The 27,760-nt window shown below is 43.8% G+C and overlaps 1 protein-coding gene across 3 annotated transcripts in view; it reads right to left on the reverse strand.

Annotated features, from left to right (window-relative positions):
* HVCN1 (hydrogen voltage gated channel 1) overlaps positions 1-27,760 on the reverse strand; it is a 46,539-nt gene that overhangs the window by 12,844 nt on the left and 5,935 nt on the right. For all 3 annotated transcript variants that reach the window (XM_083151400.1, XM_083151399.1, XM_083151398.1), the window contains exon 2: positions 480-760. In XM_083151400.1, the coding sequence (XP_083007526.1) occupies positions 480-683 (204 nt within the window). In that variant the 5' untranslated portion in view covers positions 684-760. The remainder of the gene's footprint in view (positions 1-479; positions 761-27,760) is intronic.

A 27,760-nucleotide genomic window follows, 5' to 3' on the forward strand; every position in this document is an offset into this window, starting at 1 on the left:
AAAATCGAGTCGAAAATAGCCAAAAAAAAACAAAAAACGATGCATGTGTACACAGCTATACATGTAACATGAGGTGCTATCATGCTGGGACTTCTACAAAGAAGGACATGCGGTGCTGATGCATACTCCATAATATTTAGCTATACTATATAATAAAGAGCAATACATCGAGGTTCTTGGTATATTTGTTGGCCAAGAAATATTAGCCCACCAAGGTGACCTCGTTTAATTTTTTGGTGGGTCCCTAATACTAAATTTGAACCCGGAGTGCAGGTAGTGTGGGAAGTGACTCCAGCAGTCAATGCCGGGCAACATTCAGCAATTATATTATATATCCCTCCCCTCCAACTTAGGTTCTGACACCCTTGACCCCAAGTGTGACCTCCGACATACATTACAACATGGAAAAAATCTTAGAACCAGAATGGTTTCATAGGCTATTGGCAATGGAGATTCTTAAATTATCATAAAGTACGTACATGAAACTTGTGACAACCGAAAAGCCATTTTAGGGCATCCCTGAAGGTGTATGCTGAAGTAAATGGATGGGCAGACTTTTCAGGTTCAACCTCCTCCTCATGGTGGTACTGCTGTGGATGCTGCTTTTCCTCATCTTCAGGATTCCATTGTTTTTCCCCTTGGTCATCACCAACGGAGGTAAAATGCTTCAGATATTTGGACATGTTGGATACCGGGCTATATGTGCCTCACTCTGTGCATCAGGACTGAAGCGGTGTAATATCACACCTATCTAGAAGATCTAGACAAAGAAGAGCATTTAGAAGCCATGTGGGCCTGTGAGATGGATAGATGTCAAACACATAATTTCACTGTGAAATATCAAGCCTAAGCAATGCCACTTAATATATGTACATATAAAGTAGGGTAGTTGCATTGTTCAGGGTTCCTGTTTGTTACATACAGATTACAATACATGGGCTTCTGCATTGCTGAATATTGCACCATTTACTGTTCCCTATTCTGGTTTCTTTGAAATTTTTGTGCAATCTATTATAAACCATGACATTTGCCGTAAGTATCTTATTATATTTCACTTGTCTCAGCAGTGGTTTGTTTGTTCTTTAAATGGGGTATCTACTGAAGATGGGATGTTGCCCATAGCAACCAATCAGATTCTAATTCTTATTTATTTAGCACCTTCTAGAAGATAATAGATAGAATTTGGTTGCCCATAGCAATATCTCATCTGTACACCCCACAGATGTCCAGTAATGCATTTGCAGCTGCAAATTTCTATGCACTGGCTATGCAGAAATATGTAAATGTCTCAGCCGCCCCGGATTTGTATTGAGATATCCAGGTTTGCAAATCCCAGCAGCTGCATACAAAGGAGCAGTATCGGTTGCAGCTGATTATTATAGTTTCGAGTAGCCCTTTGGTCGTGCTGCAGGAAGTAGGACACAATGACATTGGGGGTTATTCTGGTCCATACGCAAGGACCGTACGTTCGCACGGGGACCAATGTTTTGTGCATACGCAGCTGCATTTATGCGCATGTGCATATTGCGGGTGCATGCGGCCATGGCGAACAGACTGTTCACTGGGTACACGCCCAGGGTGCGTGGGTGGATAGATGTGCCCATAGGAACGCCCAGCGTTTCATGGGCATTTCCATGGAAATCACCCAGTGACGTGGGCAGCTGACATCACCGGATGTCAGCTGCCCGCCCACTTCCTTCTGAATGCCCACGCACATCTAAGGTAACCTCAGAGGAACCTTCCACATCATTCGATGATCCGCGATCATCAAATGATGTGGGGGTTCCCCCAAAGCCTGCAAACGGATGTTTATGTTAAACATCCATTCGCAGCCCATGCATACAAACACGGCATGCAGGGTGTGGGGGGGGGGGGGGGCGTGCGTATCGGCATTCCCAGGGCAGTGTCTGGTGGACTCGCACAGCCTTGCAAATCAACCAGTATAAGGTCCATTGTACCTGCATTACCCCTCCTAACTGGATCACGTCTGTGTGATTGCTGCCAAACCTGTTACCTCCCTAAACGATATCTGGCAATCACTGAAAATAAAATTTAGGGACTGCCTCCCAAGATCATGGTTGCACATGCACAGTGCCACTTAGATGCATACACAGGCTGACAATAATGGCTCAAATTTATGCCACCAGTCTCTCTATGTAATAAATCAATGCAAGACTTACTCTCCATTTGGCAGTATATGCTATAATGAGATTGGTAAACAAAGGCTTGACCAATAATATTTTTTACACAACAATGAGAAGTATGCTTAGGATACAATAATCTAAGGGTCAGCACAAGTGTATTGTAGTGCCCTATGCATCTCACAAATTGAAGTGTAATTTCCTTGTATGTACAGTACTGAAAATGCAGGGAGCGTTCTAGGGTTCTGGCATCAAATTAGATGATAAATGTTGCTGGGTGTTTTTTTATGGTACTTGTTATATACCCAGTAGAGAATTTCCCATTCTGCATGTGAGGCACGTGCCTAGGGACGGCACTTGTTGTGGGAGGCACTTGGATGCTTGTTTTAAAGCAAATATTACAGTAACTGCAAAATAATTCCACTCTAAATATGTATACATAATTAAAAATAAAACATTGTCATAGTACATGGCTTTTATTATTATTATTATTATTATATTAAATTGGCAATCATCAAATGAGGGCTTATAAATAAATCAATGAAAATATTAAAATAGGGTATATAGTCCTGTATATAGGGCCTTATTCAGATCTGAGCTCAGTACAAATTTGTTTTGGAAAATGGGGAAAACCATGTGCACTGCAGGTGGGGCAGATGAAACATGTATAGAGAGAGTTAGATTTGTGTGAGTTATTTTGTTTCTGTGCAGGGTAAATACTGGTTGCATTCTTTTTACTCTGAAATTTAGATTTCAGTTTCAACACACCCCACCAAAATATAACTCTCTCTGCACATGTTACATCTGCTCCACCTGCAGTGCACATGGTCCCTGCATTTCTGGTGTGGGAAGGAGGCGGGCAGGACTCAGGGGGTAGGCAGGAGGTGAAGGACAGTACTCACCCGGGTTGCCGATCCTCAGTGCAGGTCAGGGATCCATGCAGGCAGAAATGACAGGTCAGATGGCAGGCGCATTTGACGCAGCACTCTGGCTGCAGTGAGGGTGCCGGAAAGCTGCGTCATCTTTATTCCCTTGCCTGTCCTGTCATCTGCGCCCGCCGCCTGTGTGGATCCCCGGCCTGACTGCCCGCACCGTGGACTGGCAACCTGGGTTAGTACCCCTACTCCTTTCACACTGGCGAGGACCAAGGGTTCAACCCTGCTAGCTAGCAGGGTTGAAATCCCGGCAAAATTTATCAGGATATTGGCCCGGGAACCTTTCACACCAGTGCTAACCTGGGAATTTAGGCTGGTGTGAAAGGGGTATACAGTTATGCTCATAAGTTTACATACCCTAGAGGAATATGTGATTTTCGGGCCATTTGTCAGAGAATATGAATGATAACTCACAAACTTTACTTTCACTCATGGTTAGTGGTTGGGTGAAGCCATTTATTGTCAAACAAATGTGATTACTTATTTAAATCATAATGACAACAGAAACTACCCAAATGACCCTGATCAAAAGTTTACATACCCTGGAGATTTTGGCCTGATAACATGTACACAAGTTGACGCAAACAGGTTTGAATGGCTACTAACGGTAACCATCCTCACCTGTGATCTGTTTGCTTGTAATCAGTGCGTGTGTATAAAAGGTCAGTGAGTTTCTGGTCTCCTGAAAGACCCTTGCATCTTTCATTCAGTGCTGCAATGACGTGTCTGGATTCTGAGTCATGCGGAAAGCAAAATAATTGTCAAAGGATCTGCAGGAAAAGGTAATTGAACTGTATAAAACAGGAAAGGGATATAAAAAGATATCCAAGCAATTGAGAACGGCAATTAGCAGTGTTTAAACTCTAAGAAGTGAAAAATTAGGGATTCTGTGGAAACCAAATCACGTTCAGGTAGACCAACAAAACTTTCAGCCACAACTGCCAGGAAAATTGTTCGAGATGCCCCAAATAACTTCAGCTGAAATACAGGACTCTGAAAAAAAGTGGTGTGATTGTTTCAAGATGCACAATAAGGAGGCATTTGAATAAAAATGGGCTGCATGGTCGAGTCACCAGAAGAAAGCCATTACTAAGCAAATGCCACAAAGCCTCCCACTTACAAAACTCCAGACAGCACAAAGACAAGCCTTAAAACTTCCAAAGTCATTTGGAGTGACGAAACCAAAATGTAACTTTTTGGCCACAACCATAAACAAGGCCTATGATGAAAGGTACACCATTCCTACGGTGAAACACGGAGGTGGATCGCTGATTTTTGGGGATGTGTGAGCTACAGAAGCACTGGAAACTTGGTCAAAATTGATGACAAGATGAATGCAGCATGTTATCAGAAAATATCAGAAAATACAGGAGGAAAATTTGCACTCATCAGCCCGGAAGCTGCGCATGGGACATACTTGGACGTTGTAACATGACAATGATCCATAACATAAGGTCAAGTCGACCCGTCATTGGCTACAGCAGAATAAAGTGAAGGTTCTGGAGTGGCCATCTCAGTCTCCTGACCTCAATATTATTGAGCCACTCTGGGGAGATCTCAAACGTGCAGTTCCTGCGACAGCCCAAGAATTCACAGGAACTGGAAACTTTTTGCCAAGAAGAATGGGCAGCTTTACCATCTGAGAAAATAAAGCGCCTCATCCACAACTACCACAAAGGACTTCAAACTGTTATTGATGTTATAGGGGGCAATACACCTTATTAAGAACTGGGGTATGGAAACTTTTGATCAGGGTCATTTGGGTAGTATCTGTTGTCATTATGATTTAAAAAGAGTAAACACAGTTGTTTGACAATAAATGGCTTCACCCAACCACTAATACCCCTTTCCCACTGCAGGTGTTAAACGGTATATTGCCGTTTTCTTCCCCTTTCTAAACATTTAAGGCTGCAGTGGGAAAGCGGCAGAGTTGATTTACCGGTTAAAGTTAACCGGTATTTCAACACGTTTAAAAAGCAGAGTCCTACACGTCTAAATACCGTTTTTAAGGCAGTGGGAATGCCTCTGAAACGGTATTTAGTAATAAAAAATAAAAATCGGCGTGGGGTCCCCCCCACGGCCGTAACCAGCACCAGGCTGAAGAGCCGGGGCTGGTATTAAAATATCAGGAAACCCGACAAATAGGGCTTCGCTGATTTTTTAAAACCAGCCCCAGGCTCAAGGGCCGGGGCTGGTTCCCAAAATACGGGTGACAAAATGAGTAGGGGTCCCCCGTATTTTAAGAACCAGCCCCAGGCACAACCAGCCAGCAGGATAATGCCACAGCCGGGGACACTTATTATATAAGGTCCCGCGGCCAAAGCATTAACCCTACCGACCAGTCAGCCTGGCCAGGGGTCCTGGGGACCCCCCCCCAATAAAGGGGTCCCCCCCCCTCCAGAACTTACCTGACCAGGCTGAAGCCTGGTGCTGTCCTCGATGCCCCTGGGCTGTGGGCATCGAGCTGATCTTTGTGTAAAAAAATAGATTAAAAACTATTGTCTTATACCGTGAAACTATGAGTCCCAGCAAGCCTCCCCCGCATGCTTGGACTTGGAGAACCACAAGTCCCAGCATGCGGGGCATTAAAGGGCCCACTGGCACTTGTAGTTCCACAGTACAAGAAATAGTTAAATAAACACACTGACACCCAGTAAAATAAAAGTTTAATACATACATTACACAAACACACTGATACTTACCTATCTTGAGCCCGTCGATAGGTCCCTGGGTCCAGTCCGGTGGCTTGGTTCCGGGGCTGGTCCGGGGCTCCAGGACTGAAGAGTCCGGGGTCCAGGATCTGTAGTAATCCAAAGGGGTACTTGGGGAAGGAAATCCTGCTCGCCTGGTCCTCTGGCGACCACCCCGGCATCTTCTGTTCAAGTCGCGCTGCTCCCGGCTGCTGGTACCCGCTCCGCTGGACACTAGAGACGCAGAGATCCTTCATCCTCTGCGTCTCTACTCAGAATGATTTCTGGCCAATCAGGAGCCGCCTAGCGGCCAATCTGGAGCCGAGAAAGCTGTTTTTTTTTATCCCCCCCCCCCTCATATTTGTTATGGGTTAAACGGGTTTTTAAACGGCAGTGTAAATGTGCCAAAAATGGCATTTAAACTGTAATTTACCATTTAAAAGCTGCAGTGGGAAAGGGTCTTTATGGCTCTTGCCGTTTAAAAACCCGTTTAAAAAAAAAACGGGTAATGACCCGTTTCAGCATAACCATGAAAAGTTTGTGAGTTATTCATATTCTCTGACAAATGGCCAGAAAATCACAAATTCTTCTAGGGTATGTAAACTTATGAGCACAACTGTAAGAAAGCTGAACCAATGCATTAAATCACACACAACAAAGATATAGGGAGGTGAACCAGATAAGAGGTGCTAAATCTCAAAAAGATGAAATATAGTATATCTTACCACCGTGAGCTTTCTCTCTGCTGGAAGGGAAATACCCTGGGATGTGCTTAGTCACCCTGGATGCAAATACTTTTATAGGTGTGTGGAAATAACCTTCACCAGTGCTTAATAATATTCACAGAGAATACTACTTTCCTCTGGAACATAGGACGCCTTGTGCAGGAAATTCCCTGTAGTTATAATTCTCCACAATTGGATATATATATGAAATACAAATATATAGATATCATCACGTATCACACAGCTTTAATAAACACGACAAAAAGTAAACATCAGGCCCTATATGCATAGTGATGCAAATAAAATGCATAAAAAAAAAAAAGATGATGCTAGGTGCTACAGTTACAGACCATTGTTTAGAGTTTAGAGATGATTATCAAGACTAAAAATCCACCTAGCAACATTTATCATTTTACTAAATTTTAGTACCCAGAAGCACTCTACTCCGTACTAATATAGTATGTTCAAGTGTCACTTTTTCAAAAATATAAGGGAAAATGGGGGTGTTCAATAAACGATTGACAAGTTGTCATTAACTAGTAATTGGAAGATGTACAATGTTTCATAGACTGCACTAATCATTGGATTTAAAAAACGCAGTAAGAAAGGTTTAGAAAACGGAGAGAAAACTCATCTTTGCGTTAAAAGTTGCTTCAAGTTTCTTAATCAATCTACAAGTTGCAATTAAAAAAACAGAGATAAAAATCTCTGAGCGCAATCAAATGAATATATTTATTATCCAATTAAAGCAATTTGTATAAAGAATTTCTCAATAAAAGATTAATTGTCACAACAATTAGTAATGTACATACCACATTAAAACAGAACACCAAATTCAACCATCAATTGGTATACTACAATGCATAATGTATTAATGGTACTTCCTCATCTTTGCGGCCACCGCTACGCCAATTAAGTTAATTAACTGTTACGTAAAGATTTTCGGTGAGGGAACTGTAACAATGTCCAGTCCAGTCGTTCCGGGGTCTTGTCCGGATCTGGTTTTTACTTAGTCCCGAGTATATGTGGCACAAAGTCCGCTCCTACAGGCGCTGATATCCCGGCAGGTGGACTCTGTGATCGGAGCAGATGACAGTGAGCCAGGCAGTCACTCAAGCTCTGTTGACTGCAGGTCGGCGTGTGTCTGACACCTGGACGATGGTAGTGTTACAGATTTAGCGGCTCAAGCAGAGTCTGTGTTGGCAGAAGGAGGTGCCACTCTGATGAAGATTAAAAACTCAGCTTTGTGCCTGATTTAGTTCTATTCATCTCTCAGTTGGGCCCAATATGCATTTTTAAAGCTATTGGTTATAACTGGGGAAAAATATGCCTGTAGGGTTCAGTGTGAGCATATTAATGAATGTATTCCAGTGTCACTTATCCATCCCAGCACTTATTTGCAGTAGTGTAGAAATTACTAAGCAGCTTTCAGGGAATTTTACTTGTGCTCAGAGAGGGGAAATCAGTCGCCGGTGAATGCCTTTGCCTGGTCCAATCACACAAGCACACTTTACAGCAGTGGATTTTTTTATAGGAAAGCGTTCACTACTCCATAGGGTAACAAGAAATTTTGAACAAATTGATTATGCGGCTGGCCATATGAAGGGCGCGAGAAGGGGTGCCATGGTCAGCGTGTAAACGCACGCTATACCATAAATGGCTAAAATAAGGCCAAGGTCATCTGCAGTTATTTCCCCACCATATTTGCCAACATGTCTGATAACAATGATCAGAATGGACACAGCTGTTGGTGTCTTGTGTCCACCTGCTGCGATATTCAGCCATCTGCACAATGTCACAACATGTGTGGCAGCATCAACTCTCTGGACCAGTGACCATAAAAATGTAAGATCGGTTTCCTTGTGCTTCATTCAGTAGCCTAATGCTCAGTACAAACTAAATGCTGAGGGGAGATTTACTAAGAACCAAGGATACAGTGATAATATGACTCGTAATATACGTATGTACGAAGCAGTAGCATTGCATGGATCAGACAGATGCGTGCAATGCTGGCCTGTTCCTGGTTTTAGAAATTGGGGGGCCAAAAAACTTGGGGTTCCTCAAGGGCCAGTCCTCATTCCCAAAATATGGTGTGCAAAATGAGTAGGGTTCCCCCATATTTTGGCAGCCAACACGGGCCCAAACAGCCAGCAAGGTAACCCATTATTTACACTAGTTCCCCCGGCCAAAGCATCAAACCCTCTGACTGTTCAGCCCAGACATGGACCCTGGGGGAGGGGACGCCCCAATTAAGGTGTCTCCACTCCAGGATACCCCTTGCTGAAGCCTGGGGCGGTCCCCAGTGCGGTGTGTAAAAAAATAGATATAATACTATTGTTTTTTTTTCTGTCAAACTACAATTCCCAGCAAGCATGCTCTGCATGCAAGGACTTGGAGAAGCACAAGTCCCAGCATATGGGGCGTTAAAGGGCCCGCTGTTACTTGTACTAGGTTCAACAGCAGAACAAATAGTTAAATAAAACAGAGACACATAGAGAAATACAACTTTAATCCACTCTACAATCATTCATATATACTCACCTATGGATTCCATCGTTGGCCTGTACTCTTCTCCTGTAGAATATCCAATCGCTACCTGTGGAAGGAAATTCCAGGGCAGTGGGTTCCCCGAAGGTGCCCACCGCCCTAGGGCACCGGGGACAGGCCCGGGCTTCAGTCTGTGCAGGGGGTATCCTGGAGGGGGGGGGGGGGTGACAACTTCATCAGGGGGGATCCCCACTCCCCCAGTGTCCCACCCTGGACTGAACAGTCAGGGGGTTTAATACTTTGGCCTGGGGAACTAGTGTAAAAAGTTCCCCCCAGCTGTGACTTTACCCTGCTGGCTGTTTGGGCCAGGTGCTAGTTGTGAAAATACAGGGGACCCCTTCTCATTTTGTCCCCCATATTTTAAGAAACAGGGCCGGCCTTTGAGTTTGGTGATGGTTTTAGAAATACGGGGCCCAGGGCTGGTAATTGCCGGGCGGGGGGAAATGCACTCCATTTTTTAAATTATTATTATTATTATAATTTTTTTACACTTCGAAGCCTGCACGGATATGACCAGATACGGCTGGAAAATTAGGAGTATTTTCCAGCCGTATTTTCAGGTCAAATACAGGCTGTATTTTACATATGGCCGGTTAGTAAATTCATATTCTTTCAATGGCGTATGCACTCGTATTCCGGAATACGAATAGGCCTATCAAAAGAATATGAATGGCCATATACTGGCCATTGTAAAATCAAAAATATGAATTAACAGCCAGTAAGTAAAGGCTACGAAGACTGTGCATGATCCACGGAAGTACGCCCTTGCAGTTACACACTGGATGATGTGGCTGACATGTTGTTTAATAGCCTAATGTGCACCTAGCTTTAAGGCTGCACTATGACATAAATCTGTTCACCTGGCACTAAACAGAAACCCATGGACTGCTATACACATACAGGACACAAGGCTCTGCGGTAATTAGCATATCTATTTATACTTGTTTTAAAGGCAAAATCAACCTGTTTTTATGGTCGCAGGTAATGCAAACACTATATCTATGGAAAGAAAATTAGCTTATTCTTTACATATATTCACACGTATTACTTTGAAATGAGGATTTATAGCTTTCTGCAGAAAACAGAATTTGATTATAAATTTGGCCATTTAAAACATGGTAATGCACCACAACTCTATCCTGTGTGCAGGGCCACCTGCCACCTATACAGTATGCTAATGTGATTGCAGCAACTATGTGAATATATGCAAATAGTGCCCACAGGTGGCTTTGCTAATCCCAACCACCATGCAACTCGCGATGGCCGAAGTATTGAGTAACGTAGCTATTGTAACTGCGTACAGGAACACAGTCGTAGAATGAGACACTTTATTTAAAAACAGTCACAACGTGCCTGTGTGTTTGTCACCACGCGCCCCATTACCTCCCAGAAACACTCCCTGAATTTCACTCAATTTGTAAATAAATCCTTTAGGTGACAGAATTCGTTGCAGCACCCCGGAACCAAAAATAATAATAATGCTGCGGCGTCCAATATCAGCATTGTGTTCATCTCTGAAGCAGGTCCTATGTTAGCAATGCTAAAGAGGAGTCATTTTTGCAATAGGGTGTATGAAAAATATAGCCAGAGTAATAAGTGATGTCAGGTTAGATTAGATTACATAATAACTATAATGCAATTGAAGCGCATGAGTCATTTGGGACTAGGAATGGAATTCTGCAATAAAAGGGTAGTTATGTGTAGGGATGTATGTGTTTATATGTAATTTCAGCAAACTGCAGGTCAAGCATCTGAGGTTAAAGGGTTTCTGACAGAGAACACCAACACAAGGTGTGTACAGTTTAACAGACATGAAGATTGAACATTTCCATAAATACAGGTATACTGTTTTGTCCACATAATAAAAACGGTCTGTGTGCAAAATACGTGTAATCAGTTCTATGCCAAAACCTGGTTTAGGCTATTTAAAGAGCATGTCAATGACCTCCATATAATACATAGAGCTCTGTCCACTATATCAGTGGTTCCCAACCTGGGGTACTAGTACCCCTGGGGGTACTTTGCATACCAGTTGGGGGTACTTCAAAATAATATTGGTAATGGCGGAAGATGAAAAAAAAGTATTTTGATGGCAGAAGGAAGAGCCATTGCCATGAAGAAGAACCATGTTGTGTCACTTATGGTTCTGTCTTCAGCGTCATCAGCATCATCAGAGTCTCCTGGTGCTTTTGCCTGACTAGCAAGCCACGGGGAGCTTCCCATGCTGCCCCCAGACATCAGCAATCATCTGCCCTGTGCTGATACAGGTGGAGGAAGCAGTGGCATTAATTCTACAGGTGTTAGTGGGAACCCTGGAGAGCGACCAGACATGGAAGGGCAAGATTCCTGTCCGTTACTCCTAAGTATAGGCTCACTTCCTCTCCACTCGTAAGTACTGTCTATATTTCAAATTGAGAGGAGGGGGTACTCTTCACTGAAAAGCCTAATCAAGGGGTATGGGAGAGAAAAAAGGTTGAGAACCACTGCACTATATAATAAAGAGAGCAGGAGAACGACTTTCATAGAATACAGAGAGTATGTGAATAACTGCCATATAATACAGAGTGTAATAATAACTGCCATATAATACAGAGTGTAATAATAACTGCCATATAATACAGAGAGCATGTGAAGGACCACCATATAATAGCAGGAGTTCTGACCACTATGTAATACAGAGAGCATGCGAAGGACCACCATATAATAGCTGGCGCTCTGCCCACTATGCAATACAGAGAGCATGCGAAGGACCTCCATATAATAGCAGGAGCTCTGACCACTATGTAATACAGAGAGCATGTAAAGGACCTCCATATAATAGCAGGAGCTCTGACCATTATGTAATACAGAGAGCATGCGAAGGACCACCATATAATAGCTGGCGCTCTGACCACTATGTAATACAGAGAGCATGCAAAGGACCTCCATATAATAGCAGGAGCTCTGACCATTATGTAATACAGAGAGCATGCGAAGGACCACCATATAATAGCTGGCGCTCTGCCCACTATGTAATACAGAGAGCATGTAAAGGACCTCCATATAATAGCTGACGCTGACCACTATGTAATACAGAGAGCATGTGAAGGACCACCATATAATAGCTGGCACTCTGACCACTATGTAATACAGAGAGCATGTAAAGGACCTCCATATAATAGCAGGAGCTCTGACCATTATGTAATACAGAGAGCATGCGAAGGACCACCATATAATAGCTGGCGCTCTGCCCACTATGTAATACAGAGAGCATGTAAAGGACCTCCATATAATAGCTGACGCTGACCACTATGTTATACAGAGAGCATGTGAAGGACCACCATATAATAGCTGGCACTCTGACCACTATGTAATACAGAGAGCATGTGAAGGACCTCCATATAATAGCTGGCGCTCTGACCACTATGTTATAGAGAGGGCATGTGAAGAACCTCCATATAATAGCTGGCGCTGACCACTATGTAATACTGAGAGCATGTGAAGGACCTCCATATAATAGCAGGAGCTCTGACCACTATGTTATACAGAGAGCATGCGAAGGACCTCCATATAATAGCAGGAGCTCTGACCACTATGTTATACAGAGAGCATGTGAAGGACCACCATATAATAGCTGGCGCTCTGACCACTATGTAATACAGAGAGCATGTGAAGGACCTCCATATAATAGCAGGAGCTCTGACCACTATGTAATACAGAGAGCATGCGAAGGACCTCCATATAATAGCAGGAGCTCTGCCCACTATGTAATACAGAGAGCATGCGAAGGACCTCCATATAATAGTTGGCGCTCTGACCACTATGTTATACAGAGAGCATGTGAAGGACCTCCATATAATAGCAGGAGCTCTGACCACTATGTTATACAGAGAGCATGTGAAGGACCTCCATATAATAGCTGGCGCTCTGACCACTATGTAATACAGAGAGCATGTGAAGGACCTCCATATAATAGCAGGAGCTCTGACCACTATGTAATACAGAGAGCATGTGAAGGACCTCCATATAATAGCAGGAGCTCTGACCACTATGTAATACAGAGAGCATGCGAAGGACCTCCATATAATAGCAGGAGCTCTGACCACTATGTAATACAGAGAGCATGCAAAGGACCACCATATAATAGCAGGAGCTCTGCCCACTATGTAATACAGAGAGCATGTGAAGGACCTCCATATAATAGCAGGAGCTCTGACCATTATGTAATACAGAGAGCATGCGAAGGACCACCATATAATAGCTGGCGCTCTGCCCACTATGTAATACAGAGAGCATGTGAAGGACCTCCATATAATAGCTGACACTGACCACTATGTAATACAGAGAGCATGTGAAGGACCACCATATAATAGCTGGCACTCTGACCACTATGTAATACAGAGAGCATGTGAATGACCTCCATATAATAGCTGGCGCTCTGACCACTATGTAATACAGAGAGCATGTGAAGGACCACCATATAATAGCTGGCGCTCTGACCACTATGTTATACAGAGAGCATGTGAAGAACCTCCATATAATAGCTGGCGCTGACCACTATGTAATACTGAGAGCATGTGAAGGACCTCCATATAATAGCAGGAGCTCTGACCACTATGTTATACAGAGAGCATGTGAAGGACCTCCATATAATAGCAGGAGCTCTGACCACTATGTTATACAGAGAGCATGTGAAGGACCACCATATAATAGCAGGAGCTCTGACCACTATGTAATACAGAGAGCATGTGAAGGACCTCCATATAATAGCTGGCGCTCTGACCACTATGTAATACAGAGAGCATGCAAAGGACCTCCATATAATAGCAGGAGCTCTGACCATTATGTAATACAGAGAGCATGCGAAGGACCACCATATAATAGCTGGCGCTCTGCCCACTATGTAATACAGAGAGCATGTGAAGGACCTCCATATAATAGCAGGAGCTCTGACCACTATGTAATACAGAGAGCATGCGAAGGACCACCATATAATAGCTGACGCTGACCACTATGTAATACAGAGAGCATGCAAAGGACCTCCATATAATAGCAGGAGCTCTGACCATTATGTAATACAGAGAGCATGCGAAGGACCTCCATATAATAGCTGACGCTGACCACTATGTAATACAGAGAGCATGCAAAGGACCTCCATATAATAGCAGGAGCTCTGACCATTATGTAATACAGAGAGCATGCGAAGGACCACCATATAATAGCTGGCGCTCTGCCCACTATGTAATACAGAGAGCATGTGAAGGACCTCCATATAATAGCAGGAGCTCTGACCACTATGTAATACAGAGAGCATGCGAAGGACCACCATATAATAGCTGACGCTGACCACTATGTAATACAGAGAGCATGCAAAGGACCTCCATATAATAGCAGGAGCTCTGACCATTATGTAATACAGAGAGCATGCGAAGGACCTCCATATAATAGCTGACGCTGACCACTATGTAATACAGAGAGCATGTGAAGGACCACCATATAATAGCTGGCACTCTGACCACTATGTAATACAGAGAGCATGTGAATGACCTCCATATAATAGCTGGCGCTCTGACCACTATGTAATACAGAGAGCATGTGAAGGACCACCATATAATAGCTGGCGCTCTGACCACTATGTTATAGAGAGGGCATGTGAAGAACCTCCATATAATAGCTGGCGCTGACCACTATGTAATACTGAGAGCATGTGAAGGACCTCCATATAATAGCAGGAGCTCTGACCACTATGTTATACAGAGAGCATGTGAAGAACCTCCATATAATAGTTGGCGCTCTGACCACTATGTTATACAGAGAGCATGTGAAGGACCACCATATAATAGCAGGAGCTCTGACCACTATGTAATACAGAGAGCATGTGAAGGACCTCCATATAATAGTTGGCGCTCTGACCACTATGTTATACAGAGAGCATGTGAAGGACCTCCATATAATAGCAGGAGCTCTGACCACTATGTTATACAGAGAGCATGTGAAGGACCTCCATATAATAGTTGGCGCTCTGACCACTATGTTATACAGAGAGCATGTGAAGGACCACCATATAATAGCAGGAGCTCTGACCACTATGTTATACAGAGAGCATGTGAAGGACCACCATATAATAGCTGGCGCTCTGACCACTATGTAATACAGAGAGCATGTGAAGGACCTCCATATAATAGCAGGAGCTCTGACCACTATGTAATACAGAGAGCATGTGAAGGACCTCCATATAATAGCAGGAGCTCTGACCACTATGTTATACAGAGGGCATGTGAAGAACCTCCATATAATAGTTGGCGCTCTGACCACTATGTTATACAGAGAGCATGTGAAGGACCTCCATATAATAGCAGGAGCTCTGACCACTATGTTATACAGAGAGCATGTGAAGGACCTCCATATAATAGCTGGCGCTCTGACCACTATGTAATACAGAGAGCATGTGAAGGACCTCCATATAATAGCAGGAGCTCTGACCACTATGTAATACAGAGAGCATGCGAAGGACCTCCATTAGGAATGACTGCAGAGTAGTTATGAGACTCTCACACAATATTATCTTCTCATAAAAATATTTGTGAACTACTTCCGGAGGATTATAAGGCTCCAGTAATTTCAATTCCACTCTCTGCGCCACGGCCTGTCCTGCTGCGGCCCCCCGACTCGGCCTGCCTTCCTTCCTCTCTGCAGACGCATGGGTGGGAGGCGTAATTGTCATGACGTCCCCACCCAGTGTCTGCCACTGCCTCGATAAGAGGGAACAGGCTGCCGGGCCCTCCTCCACGTAGCCGTGGAGGCCGGCGGCCATGTTCCTGTGGCCGCAGACATCTTAAAAGACCACAGGAACATGGCCGCCGGCAGTGCAAAAAAAACCTCTCAAAAAAGATCTAAAAAAAGAGAATAAAAGGTGAAGGCTGGCGGCGGCTGCGCGGGCCACATGACGAGGTCTGTCGGGCCGGATTTGGCCCGCGGGCCTTGTGTTTGACACCCGTGGCTTAGAGGTTTTGGAATCTGCAAAAAGAAGAACTTTGGCCATTCCTAGCTTTGAGTTATTAGCCCTTAAAAACTAACAAAGATAAACACATCTGTGCTAGCAAATACAACCACATAAGCAATAGAATGAATAAGGAGTCTAATAAACTTTGGCCTTTATTAACTTTAAAACGCGATCTGATCTGAAACCTTTACAAGATACCAAACTGGATGTCTTGCTATCAAAGAAATTTAAAAGATCTGTTAGTTCACACAGATATCACATAGGGCCAGTGGTGCAAGTAAGGCAGTATGGCGTACCGGGAAAAGATATATTGTCGGTACCCCGTACCGCCATAACAAATGCCCCCAAAAGTAGTCAATGCGCATGCACGCATATGTAAGTGGTGGGGGGCGTGGCCTCCGCCTCCCCGCCACTGCTGATAGCGTTCGGAGGCGAGGGGAGCGCATCGCGCGTCTCTCCTTCCCCTCCCTGTGTCACTGTGACACAGACGCCTGCTCACCAATCAGAGCGCGCGGGCTGGCAGCCAGTCAAGAGCCAGCCCGCTAGATAGACGGTGGGGCAGGAGACAGAAGATGCGCTCCGCTCCCCTCCCCAGGGAAGAAACAGACAGCGGCGGCGGCGGACGAGAGGACCTGATGTAACAGTGAGTTGCTGCTGAATACTGTGGGGGCATTTATGTGTGGCAGCACTGTGGGGGCATATCTGGCACTGGGGGCATATGTTTGGCACTGTGGGGGCATATGTGTGGCACTGTGGGGGCATATGATATCTGGCACTGGGGGCATATGATATCTGGCACAGGGGGCATATGTGTTGCACTGTGTGGCATATGATATCTGGCACTGGGGGCATATGTGTTGCACTGTGGGGCATATGATATCTGGCACTGGGGGCATAGGTGTTGCACTGTGGGGCATATGATATCTGGCACTGGGGGCATAGGTGTTGCACTGTGGGGCATATGATATCTGGCACTGGGGGCATATGATATCTGGCACTGGGGGCATATGATATCTGGCACTGTGGGGGCATATTAGTAATGGGCATCATGGTGTGGGGCATAATGTGTAACGGGCATTATGGCATGGGTCATATGTATTGGGTGTGTGACGCGTAACAGGCATTACTGTGTAAATTTCGTCCGTGTGCCTTCGGCGTGCAATATTCTAGCTACTCCCCTAGTGTCATATGACCACGCCCATTTTCGGAGCGCTGCACATTACCACTATCTAATTTTTCCTACTTGCACCACTGCATAGGGCCTTATTCTGATTGAGTTGGATGGCTGCGTGTTCAGTCGGACGGCCGATGAATTGTGTTTGTGCATGTGCAGAGGCGTATCTGCGCATGTGCGAACGCCGCGCACGTCCGAATATGGTGTGAATTCTGTACAGAAAACGATCGGCTGGAACAATCCGAGCAGGGGGTGGAGAGGGCCGTAAAGGGCTGTTTGGGCTCATTTCCATATGCATACGCCATGTGTTTCATGGGCGTTCCCATGAAAACGCTGAGCGTACGTATGGTAATCCGGCCGGGACGCACGTGTGGGGGGCAGCCGGATGGCAGCTGCCCGCCCATATCCCTGCTTTCGGATGGAGAAATGTCCGAGTGGTCTGGAGCACTCGGAACTGTCTGACCACTTAGACCATCATTCGATGGTCGGCGACCATCGGAGGATGGGGGAGGTTCCCACAGATGGGGGAGTTGTTCACATGAAACATCCACTCGCGGTCCGTTCGCTCAGCGTCTTACCGCATTCAGATGGTGTGAGCGATCCGTACGGTAGGCGGGGCCATCCGAAAAACAAGCATCGGTCCGAGTCAACTAGAATAAGGCCCATAGTTGGGCAAGCCAAGCCGGACTACCCAAATTGTGTTACATGAACTTTCCTAAAAACTGAATCTACATTTTTTTTCAACCATTTTCAGGGATTAAATTTAAGATTTAACTTCATCATACATGTACAACTAAATTTGTAATATACACTATAACATGTCCTGTACCTTGGTATAAATGGGCAAAACTGATTGTACTATGCATGGAGCAAAATCGTTCGGCCATCCGTGCAACATTTTACACTAGCAAAACAAAAACACAATATGAACTTTGCAGTACAGGATCATACTGTAGATCATGTCCCCTCTCTTTCCAGAGGGACTGACAGATATAAGAAAATATTGCAACTTGAATTCTATTGGATCAATATAAGGAACGGTCAGGCAACCTTTTCGCTTTGAGGAAGGACTCTGGGACACATGGGCATACCTTTAGATTAGAGCAGGCATGTCCAAACTGTGGTCCTCCAGCTGTTGTAAAACTACACATCCCAGCATGCCTTACCATAGTTTTAACAATCCCTAATAGCAAAACTGTGGCAAGGCATGATGGGACTTGTATTTTCACAAGAGCTGAGGGCCATAGTTTGGACATGCCTGGATTAGAGGAAAGAAGATTTAGTTCCCTTAGAAGGAAACATTTTTCTTTTTACGGTCAAAGCAGCCAAATTATGAAACTCTCTTCCTGGAGAGGGGATGTTGGCAGACACAATAAATAAGTTTAAAAAAAAGTTGGACAAACATCTATTGGGCAAAAACAAATCACAATACACTACGTAAAATAAGGGCTGTACCAAATGGATCATAAACACTAACCAAGGTTGAACTCAATGGACGAACGTCTTTATTCGCCATTAACTACTATGTAACTATGCGCTAAATGAGACTAATTCAGGTTGTGCAATTTGTAAAAAAAACTGTATATATATATTTATTAAATAATATCACAAACATAATTAATAAAAGAAAAAACAACAACAAAAAAAAACATTTCATTGTCTTTTGGTCTGTCTCCCCATTCATGTCAATATGTTTATTAGGATATTTTGTGAATGTCCAAGGTTAATGAGGTATGATCAGGTGTGCATCATGTTCTAATTACAAAGGTTATTTATAACCATAACCTGTACCAAACAAGCCACCTTGAAAAAGCTGCAAGAGCAGCAAAACGTGTCTGGTGCACAGGAAATGCTGCTTCACTTTACCTCCTTCCCACAACATCATCCCAGCGTGCCTGTCTTTCCAGCAGTTCCAAACATCTTCCAAATAAAGTACACAGGATCCATTCCAGGCCTATTCCATTGGCCCTGTGGTGGAATGCCACGTCTCTAATTTGACTGAGTGAGGGTCAACGGGTCCCCCGCAACTACACTAAGGGCCTTATTCAGATCTGAGCTCAGTACAAATGTGTTCGGAGAATGGGAAAAACCATGTGCACTGCAGGTGGGGCAGATGTAACATGTGCAGAGAAAGTTAAATTTGGGTGGGGTGTGCTGAAACTGAAATCTAAAAATTGCAGTGTAAAAATAATGCAGCCAGTATTTACCCTGCACAGAAACAAAATAACTCACAGAAATCTAACTCTCTATACATGTTACATCAGCCCCACCTGCAGTGCACATGGTTTTTGCCCATTTTCCGAACACATTTGTACTGAGCTCAGATCTGATCTGATCTGATCTGATCAACATTGTGGAGGAACGCCACCTCTCTAATTACCTTCTAGAAAAAGTGGTTTGAGGGGCAACACACAGCGGCCTGTGACCACATGCTCAAATAAAGAAACAGGGGGCTCAACACTCACCATAATAAACGAACTCGCATTAATACACAAATAATCAAATAAATAATGGAGTTTTAGTTCATGAATAAATAAATCAATGGATTGACGTATCCCAAAAATATTTTATTGCAATAAAATGTTTTGTTTTTTTATCCATATAAATATAAAATAGAATTGCTCTTCTATATTTCCATGGAGGGTCCTATTTATTAAGCATTTTTTCATCATATTATGTAGAAACTGCAATTGTTGTTATATATTAACCCCTTCCCGACATTTGACGTACATTTACGTCATGGCCGGGATGTACTTCCCGACACATGGCATAAATGTACGTCATGACTTTAAACTGTCACTGCGTCTCGAGACGCAGTGACAGAGGGACGATGTCTGCTGTCCCTGACAGCAGACATGTCCCTGCATGCCCAGGGGGGGCTGCGATGCCGCCCCCCCGTCGGCGATCGCTGTGATTGGCTGTTCAGTGTGAACAGCCATTCACAGCGTTTTCCTGTGTTACCAGCGAATCAGACGCTCGGTAACACAGGTGTCAATCACCGCCGGGCGTCAGGGGGCATGAGGGGGTCATCGGTGACGATGACACCTCACCCCACCCTCACCCCACCTGCCCCCAAGGCTGTGATTGGTCCGTGGGACCCACGGACCAATCACAGCCAAGGCGCGACATTTAAACTAACGGTGACTGCGCTGCAGACGCCATTCCGGTCTGGAATAGCGTGCAGAGCGGTCACCGTGCCTATCTGCCGTGATACTGACCTGATCCTTGCTAATACTTACCTGATCCTTGCAAATACCTTACCTGATCACCTGATCACTGCTTGTAGCGTGCTGGACGCTTCCTGGATCTGACTTCTTGGGACTTCCTGCTGCTGCTGCAGTGTGATAGAGAGATAGAGAGAGAGATAGAGAGAGATAGAGAGATAGTGACAGAGAGAGCTATATTTTGTGTCTGCTACCCCCCTTTTTGGGGGTGCAGGGGTTTTTTATATATAAATAACTGTCATTGCTGCTGCTGCAGTGTCATAGAGTGATAGATAGTGATAGATAGTGAGAGATAGAGAGATAGAGAGATTTGTGTCTGCTACCCCCCCTTTTTGGGGCTGCAGGTTTTTTTTTTTATATATATATATATATAACTCTCAGTGCTGCTGCTGCAGTGTCATAGAGTGATAGATAGTGATAGATAGTGAGAGATAGAGAGATAGAGATAGTGACAGAGAGTGATAGAGAGTGTATATTTTGTGTCTGCTACCCCCCCTTTTTGGGGGTGCAGGTTTTTTTTTATACATATAACTGTCAGTGCTGCTGCTGCAGTGTCCTAGAGTGATAGATAGTGATAGATAGTGAGAGATAGTGAGAGATAGTGAGAGATAGAGAGAGATAGTGACAGAGAGTGATAGAGAGTGTATATTTTGTGTCTGCTACCCCCCCTTTTGTGCTGATCAGTATATCTGTGCTGATCAGCAACTTTTTGGGGGCGCAGGGTTTTTTTTTTTTATATATATATACCTGTCAGTTGCTGCCAGTTGCACTGTCAGTTGCACCAAAGGTTGTGCACCTGCTGCCCCTCACTGGTAATCAGTGTTGCATCACTGATCACCTTTTTTTTTTTTGAGGCTGCTGTGGGGTCTTTTTTAATTTTTTTTTTTACACACACTGTGATTTTGTGGGTGTCCTGTGGCCACTGTGCGCTGATCAGTGACGTACATCACTGATCAGCTTTTTCGGCACAGGGTTGATCTATTTTTTTTTTTTTTTTATCAAATTCCTGTTGCCTTTGAGCGCTGTTCAGTGACGGACGTTACTGACCAACATCTGTGCTCAATTTTTGGCGCAGGAGCTTTTTTTTTTTTTTTTTAACCCCTTCAATTTTTTTTTTTTTTAATTGGGATCAAATTCCTGTATAAAGTATTTTTTTTTTTTTCTGCACTACATACACACTACACACTACATACCCCCCGGGTTGAAATAAAGTTTGTACCCCCCCCTACACTATACACGTGTTGAAACATTTCACTACCAGTAACACAAAAATAAAAATGGCATCCCAAATGTCATCCCAAATGTCATCCCAAATGTCATCCCAGTCATCCAGAAGAATGTATTCAGCGGAGGAGGCATATGCCATGCTTGCCTCTGATTCTGACACAGCCAGTGAGGCAAGCGGGGAATTTGAAGGATTCATCTTAAGCTCCTCTTCCTTCTCTAGTGATGAGGGACCCCCTCAAAGACGCCCCCGTAGAGCAGCTGAGACCCCCCCCCCAATAATTGATCTCGTATGGACCCCACCACCAGACAATTTTGAGCCCCAGGTTCCTGAGTTTTTGGCCATGCCAGGAATCCAATTTGATTCCACAGGTCTCAGAGAAATTGACTTTTTCAAATTATTTTTCTCTGATGATTTTATAAATTTAATGGTGGACCAAACTAATTTATATGCCCAGCAGTTTATTGCTCAAAACCCCACGTCATCATTTGCTAGGTGGACCCCTGTAGATGCAGTAGAGATGATGATGTTTTGGGGTCTGGTGTTTCATATGGGCATAGTAAAAAAGCCAGAAATTAGGCAATATTGGAGTACAGATGTTCTGTACAGCACCCCATTTTACCGTATGGCCATGCCCCGGGCTCGATTTGAGACGATCCTTAAATTTTTGCATTACAACGATAATGCACAGTGCCCTCCCAGAGATGATCCCACCTTTGACCGGCTATTCAAAGTCAGGCCGGTCATTGATCATTTCAGTGCCAAATTTGCAGAGATGTACATCCCTGAAAAATTTATTTGTATTGACGAGTCCCTTATACATTTTAAAGGAAGGGTTAAATTCCGCCAGTACCTTCCCAGTAAGAGGGCAAGGTATGGCATAAAAATGTATAAGCTGTGTGAAAGCACCTCAGGGTACACCCACATGTTTAGGGTATATGAAGGGAAGGATTCAAGAATTGAACCGCCAGAATGCCCCCCCTCCCTCGTAGGTGTTAGTGGAAAAATTGTCTGGGATTTAGTGCACCCCTTCCTGGATAAAGGTTATCACCTCTATGTGGATAACTTTTACACTAGCATCCCCCTGTTTAAGGCCCTTGGTTCAAGAGGTACAGCAGCTTGCGGTACTGTGCGCAAGAACCAAAGAGGCCTCCCAAAAACGCACATTGCCCAAGTAATGAGAAGGGGTGAAAGCAGGGGAATATGCACCGAAAATATGTTGTTGGTCAAATATAAGGACAAGAGGGATGTCCTTATACTGACAACAATTCACGGAGACAGTACCACCTCCGTCCCTGTACGAGGTACCAGTACCCACACCTCCAAACCTAATTGTATCCTGGATTACAATAAGTACATGGGCGGAGTGGATCTTTCAGATCAGGTACTGAAGCCGTACAGTGCCCTGCGGAAAACAAAAATCTGGTACAAGAAGCTGGCCGTGTATATCATCCAGATGGCACTGTATAACGCTTACGTGCTATTCCGTTCTACCGGCCAGAGGGGGACATTTATGCACTTTCAAGAGGAAGTCATAAAGGGCCTAATATTTGGGAACCAGCAGGCAGAGGGCCCCAGTACTTCTAGTACTGGCCCCCGTATTGTACCAGGGCAGCATTTTCCTGATGAAATCCCCTCCACTGGAAAAAAGGGCAGGACACAAAAAAGGTGCAAAGTTTGCTATAAAAAGGGAATAAGAAAGCAAACTATTTTCCAGTGTGACACTTGCCCCGACAAACCCGGCCTATGTATAAAGGAGTGTTTTAAAATATACCACACATCTATGGATTATTAGGTTCATAATTTCACCGTGCTTCGGGGGTCTTGCTAATGCCACATAGCACCCACCATTCATTCCACCAGAATCTGAGCCGCAAAATCCAAAAATCACTCCTTCCCTTCTGAGTCCTGCCATGCACCCAACTGGTATTTTTCGGTCACATGTGAGGCATTGCCGTACTCGGGAGAAATTGGGGCACAGATTTTGGGGTGCTTTTTCTCCTTCATACCTTCTGAAAATGAAAAATTTTGAGCCAGAACTGCATTTTTGTGTAAAAAAATGTAATTTTTCATTTTCACTGCCCAGTTGTATCAAAATTGGTGAAACCCCTGGGGGTTTGAAATGTACACTATACCCCTAGATGAATTCCCTGAGGGGTGTAGTTTGCAAAATGGGGTCACTTGTGGGGGGGTTCCACTGTATTGGTGCTTTGGGGGTCTTGCTAATGCGACATAGCACCCACCAACATTCCACCACCAAAAATCACTCCTTCCCTTCTGAGTCCTGCCATGCACCCAACTGGTATTTTTTGGTCACATATGAGGCATTGCCATACTCGGGAGAAATTGGGGCACAGATTTTGGGGGGCTTTTTCTCCTTCATACCTTATGAAAATGAAAAATTTTGAGCCAGAACTGCATTTTTGTGTAAAAAAATGTAATTTTTCATTTTCACTGCCCAGTTGTATCAAAATTGGTGAAACCCCTGGGGGTTTGAAATGTACACTATACCCCTAGATGAATTCCCTGAGGGGTGTAGTTTGCAAAATGGGGTCACTTGTGGGTGGGTTCCACTGTATTGGTGCTTGGGGGGTCTTGCTAATGCGACATAGCACCCACCAACATTCCACCAGAATTTGTGCTGCAAAATCCAAAAATCACTCCTTCCTTTCTGAGTCCTGCCATGCACCCAAATGGTATTTTTTGGTCACATGTGAGGCATTGCCGTACTCGGGAGAAATTGGGGCACAGATTTTGGGGTGCTTGGTCTCCTTCATTCCTTGTGAAAATGACAAATTTGGAGCCAGAACTGCATTTTTGTGTAAAAAAATTAATTTTTCATTTTCACTGCCCAGTTGTACCACAATTGGTGAAACCCCTGGGGGTTTGAAATGTACACTATACCCCTAGATGAATTCCCTGAGGGGTGTAGTTTGCAAAATGGGGTCACTTGTGGGGGGGTTCCTAACTTTTAGCATCTTATGGTGCCTAGAAACCTACATGGTGCCTAAAAAATAATCTCATAAAAAGGAGGCTCCAAAATCAAGTAGGTGCTCCTTCTATTATGAAGCCTGTGGTTTGGTCAACGTGCACACTAGGGCCACATATAGGATATTTATGAAAACAAAAGAATTGGGGGAATCAATTTTTAGTCACATTTCTCTAGTAAAATGTACTGTGTTCCTTAGAAAAATGTATTAAAATTGCAAATCTGCAAAAAAAAATGAAATTTTGAAATTTCACCTACACTTTGTTTTAATTCCTGTGAAACACCTAAAGGGTTAACAAACTTCCAAAATGCTGTTTTGAATACTGTGAGGGGTGCAGTTTTTGAAATGGTATCATTTATGGGGGTGTCTCACATACAAGTCCCTCAAAGTCACATCAGAACTGAACTGGTCCCTAAAAAAATCAGTGTTTGAAATGTTCTTGAAAATTTGAGAATTTGCTATTCATATTGTAAGCCTCCTAGTGTCCAAAAAAATTAAAAGGAAGTTGAAATAATGATGGAAACATAAAGTAGACATATGGTCTATGTTAGTTATTAACTATTTTGAGTGGTATGATTATTTGTCTCACAAGCAGAAAATTTAACATTTTGCAAATTGCTAAATTTTCCATTTTTTTCCGACATTTTGGTATTTTTCACAAAAAAACACAGACTGTATCGACGAAAATTTACCACTAATTTGAAGTACAATGTGTCACGAAAAAACAATCTCAAAATCACTGGGATAAGTAAAAGCAAAAAAAAGTTATCCCCACTTAAGTGATACATGTCAGATTTGAAAAAAAGGGCTCTGTCAGGAACGCAAAAACTGGCTCTGTCAGGAAGGGGTTAATGGCTTAATGCAAAAAAACTTGCATTGACCATTGTTATTGGTCCGACCCCTATGCTTTGAACGCCAAACAAATAAAGCTTTTCAGAGTTTGGTCCCTAGAGAATCAGTGCCCCTAGACTTGGGGTAGCCAACTCCAGTCCTCGAGAGCTACCAACTGTTTTCCAGATATCCTCACAGAATCACAAGTGAAGTAATTAGCTCCACCTGTGGATCTTGTCTGGAAAACATGAACTGTTGGTAGCTCTCGAGGACTGGAGTTGGCTACCACTGCCCTAGACCAAGTTATTTATAGAAAAATCCTGGTTTGTTTTTTTAAGCAATTTGTGTTTCTATGTCCTCTTTGCCACGGTGTGCATGCATAGGATCATATTCGCTCAAAGGAGGCGCTCACAAATGTGAGAATCCTCAAAATTCACAAGGAATTAGCATGAGAAGTAATCCATAACTTTACAGATGGTTAATAATGGGTCCTTCTTAGTGGCCACATAATATTTCCTCACAGAATTCTATCACCTGCTTACTCAAGAGCCATAAGTGGTTTCTTCACAGTGTGGTGGTCATATTCTTACATTAACATTCTTGCTTAAAGCACAAAGCAAATAGGGAACTAAATAATGTTCTTACCACATCCATCCAGCAAAGTTGTTATTCAAGTACATATGTTCTCTCCCTGGTTTATATATTAGTTGCGGGCCTGGCCAACCTTTTGAAACTACGAGTCCCAGCATTCCCTACTATAGTTATACTACTATTGAATATTTATACTGAGGCCACACATCATGGGATTTTAGTTACAGAACATCTTGAGAACTTATTTGGGTACTTGTGTACTTTCACGGCTCCCATCGCATGCCATATGTAGTGGCATGCGATGCGATTTTACCGTGGTTTTAGGCATTTTTGGTAAAAATCGCATGCGATCTCATGCGATGCGATGTCATTTTTCACTGAAATTATGGACCTGAGTTGAAATCATGTAAAAAGCACCCCAAATGTCATTTTTCAAACTGTACCACCCCCACTATCAACGTCAACCCGAAGTGTGGCGAGCGCAGCGCGCCCGCGAGGGGCGGCGGTACGCGTCCTACAACCTTTTCATACCCCCACTATCCACGTCGGCGTGGAGTTGAGAATAGAAAGTGTGGCGAGCGCAGCGAGCCACCAAGCCCGAAGCGTGGCGAGCGCAGCGAGGGGACGCGGATAGCTTCACAGGTATCCGTGTCCCCTCGCGGGCTTCACAGGTGTCCGCTCGCCACGCTTCGGGCTCGGTGGCTCGCTGCGCTCGCCACACTTTCTATTCTCAACTCCTCGCCGACGTGGATAGTGGGGGTATGAAAAGGTTGTGGGACGCGTACCGCTGCGCTCGCCACGCTTCGGGTTGGCGTTGATAGTGGGGGGGGGGGTACAGTGTGAAAAATGACATTTGGGGTGCATTTTACATGATTTCTGATTGTCCATAATTTCTGTGAAAAATGACATCGCATCAGATCGCATGCGATGCGATTTTTCCCTGTACGATGCACATCGTGGGAGCCGTGATTGTACACATTTTACATACCCTTATTTGCTAACCAAATACTTGTATCATACAATTCTACTAAGACACTGTACTTTGTGATAATGCCTTCTCAAACAAGGGTGAATCTTGTCAGAGTATATACGCTGAATCACAGATACCTATCATACCCTCTGCACACAAGTGTTTACTTTATATTATGTGCTATACTTTATATTTATATTTCTTGTGCAGACATCCTGTTCCCTCATATTTTATCGCTAATTGTAAATTTGTGATTTGTTCAATAAAAACCTGTAATAAAATAAAATAAGAATAAACTGCACAAAGCCCAACCTCTTACAAATATGCACACTGAATGGATATTGGACACGTGTTCAAACATCACTGCTCTATTAGGATAAGGCCGTGCAACCCACCCACATTGTAATGTTTTCTAATCCCACAGTACAAATATAGACATGGTATGTGGTCCCTGGGTTGACAACTAATAGTCAACAGTGACTAGGCCGACACTTTGAAATGGTCAACATACCATAGGTGGGCATTGACAGAATGTTGACAAGCTTAAAGTCGACATGGGTATGATCGAAATGCCTTTTTTTACTTTATTTGGTGTAGACCGACTTAGTTCATATTTTGCTATCCAAGTGGACATATAGGGACAAATTTACTAAAGGAAATTTGTATAAAATACATGTATTTGTATTCAGAAATTCACTTATTTTTGACATTTACTATCCCGAAAATACGGCAATT

This window comes from Crinia signifera, chromosome 1 (assembly GCF_055691185.1).
Source record: "Crinia signifera chromosome 1, ASM5569118v1, whole genome shotgun sequence".
Classification (NCBI taxonomy): Eukaryota; Metazoa; Chordata; class Amphibia; order Anura; family Myobatrachidae; genus Crinia; species Crinia signifera.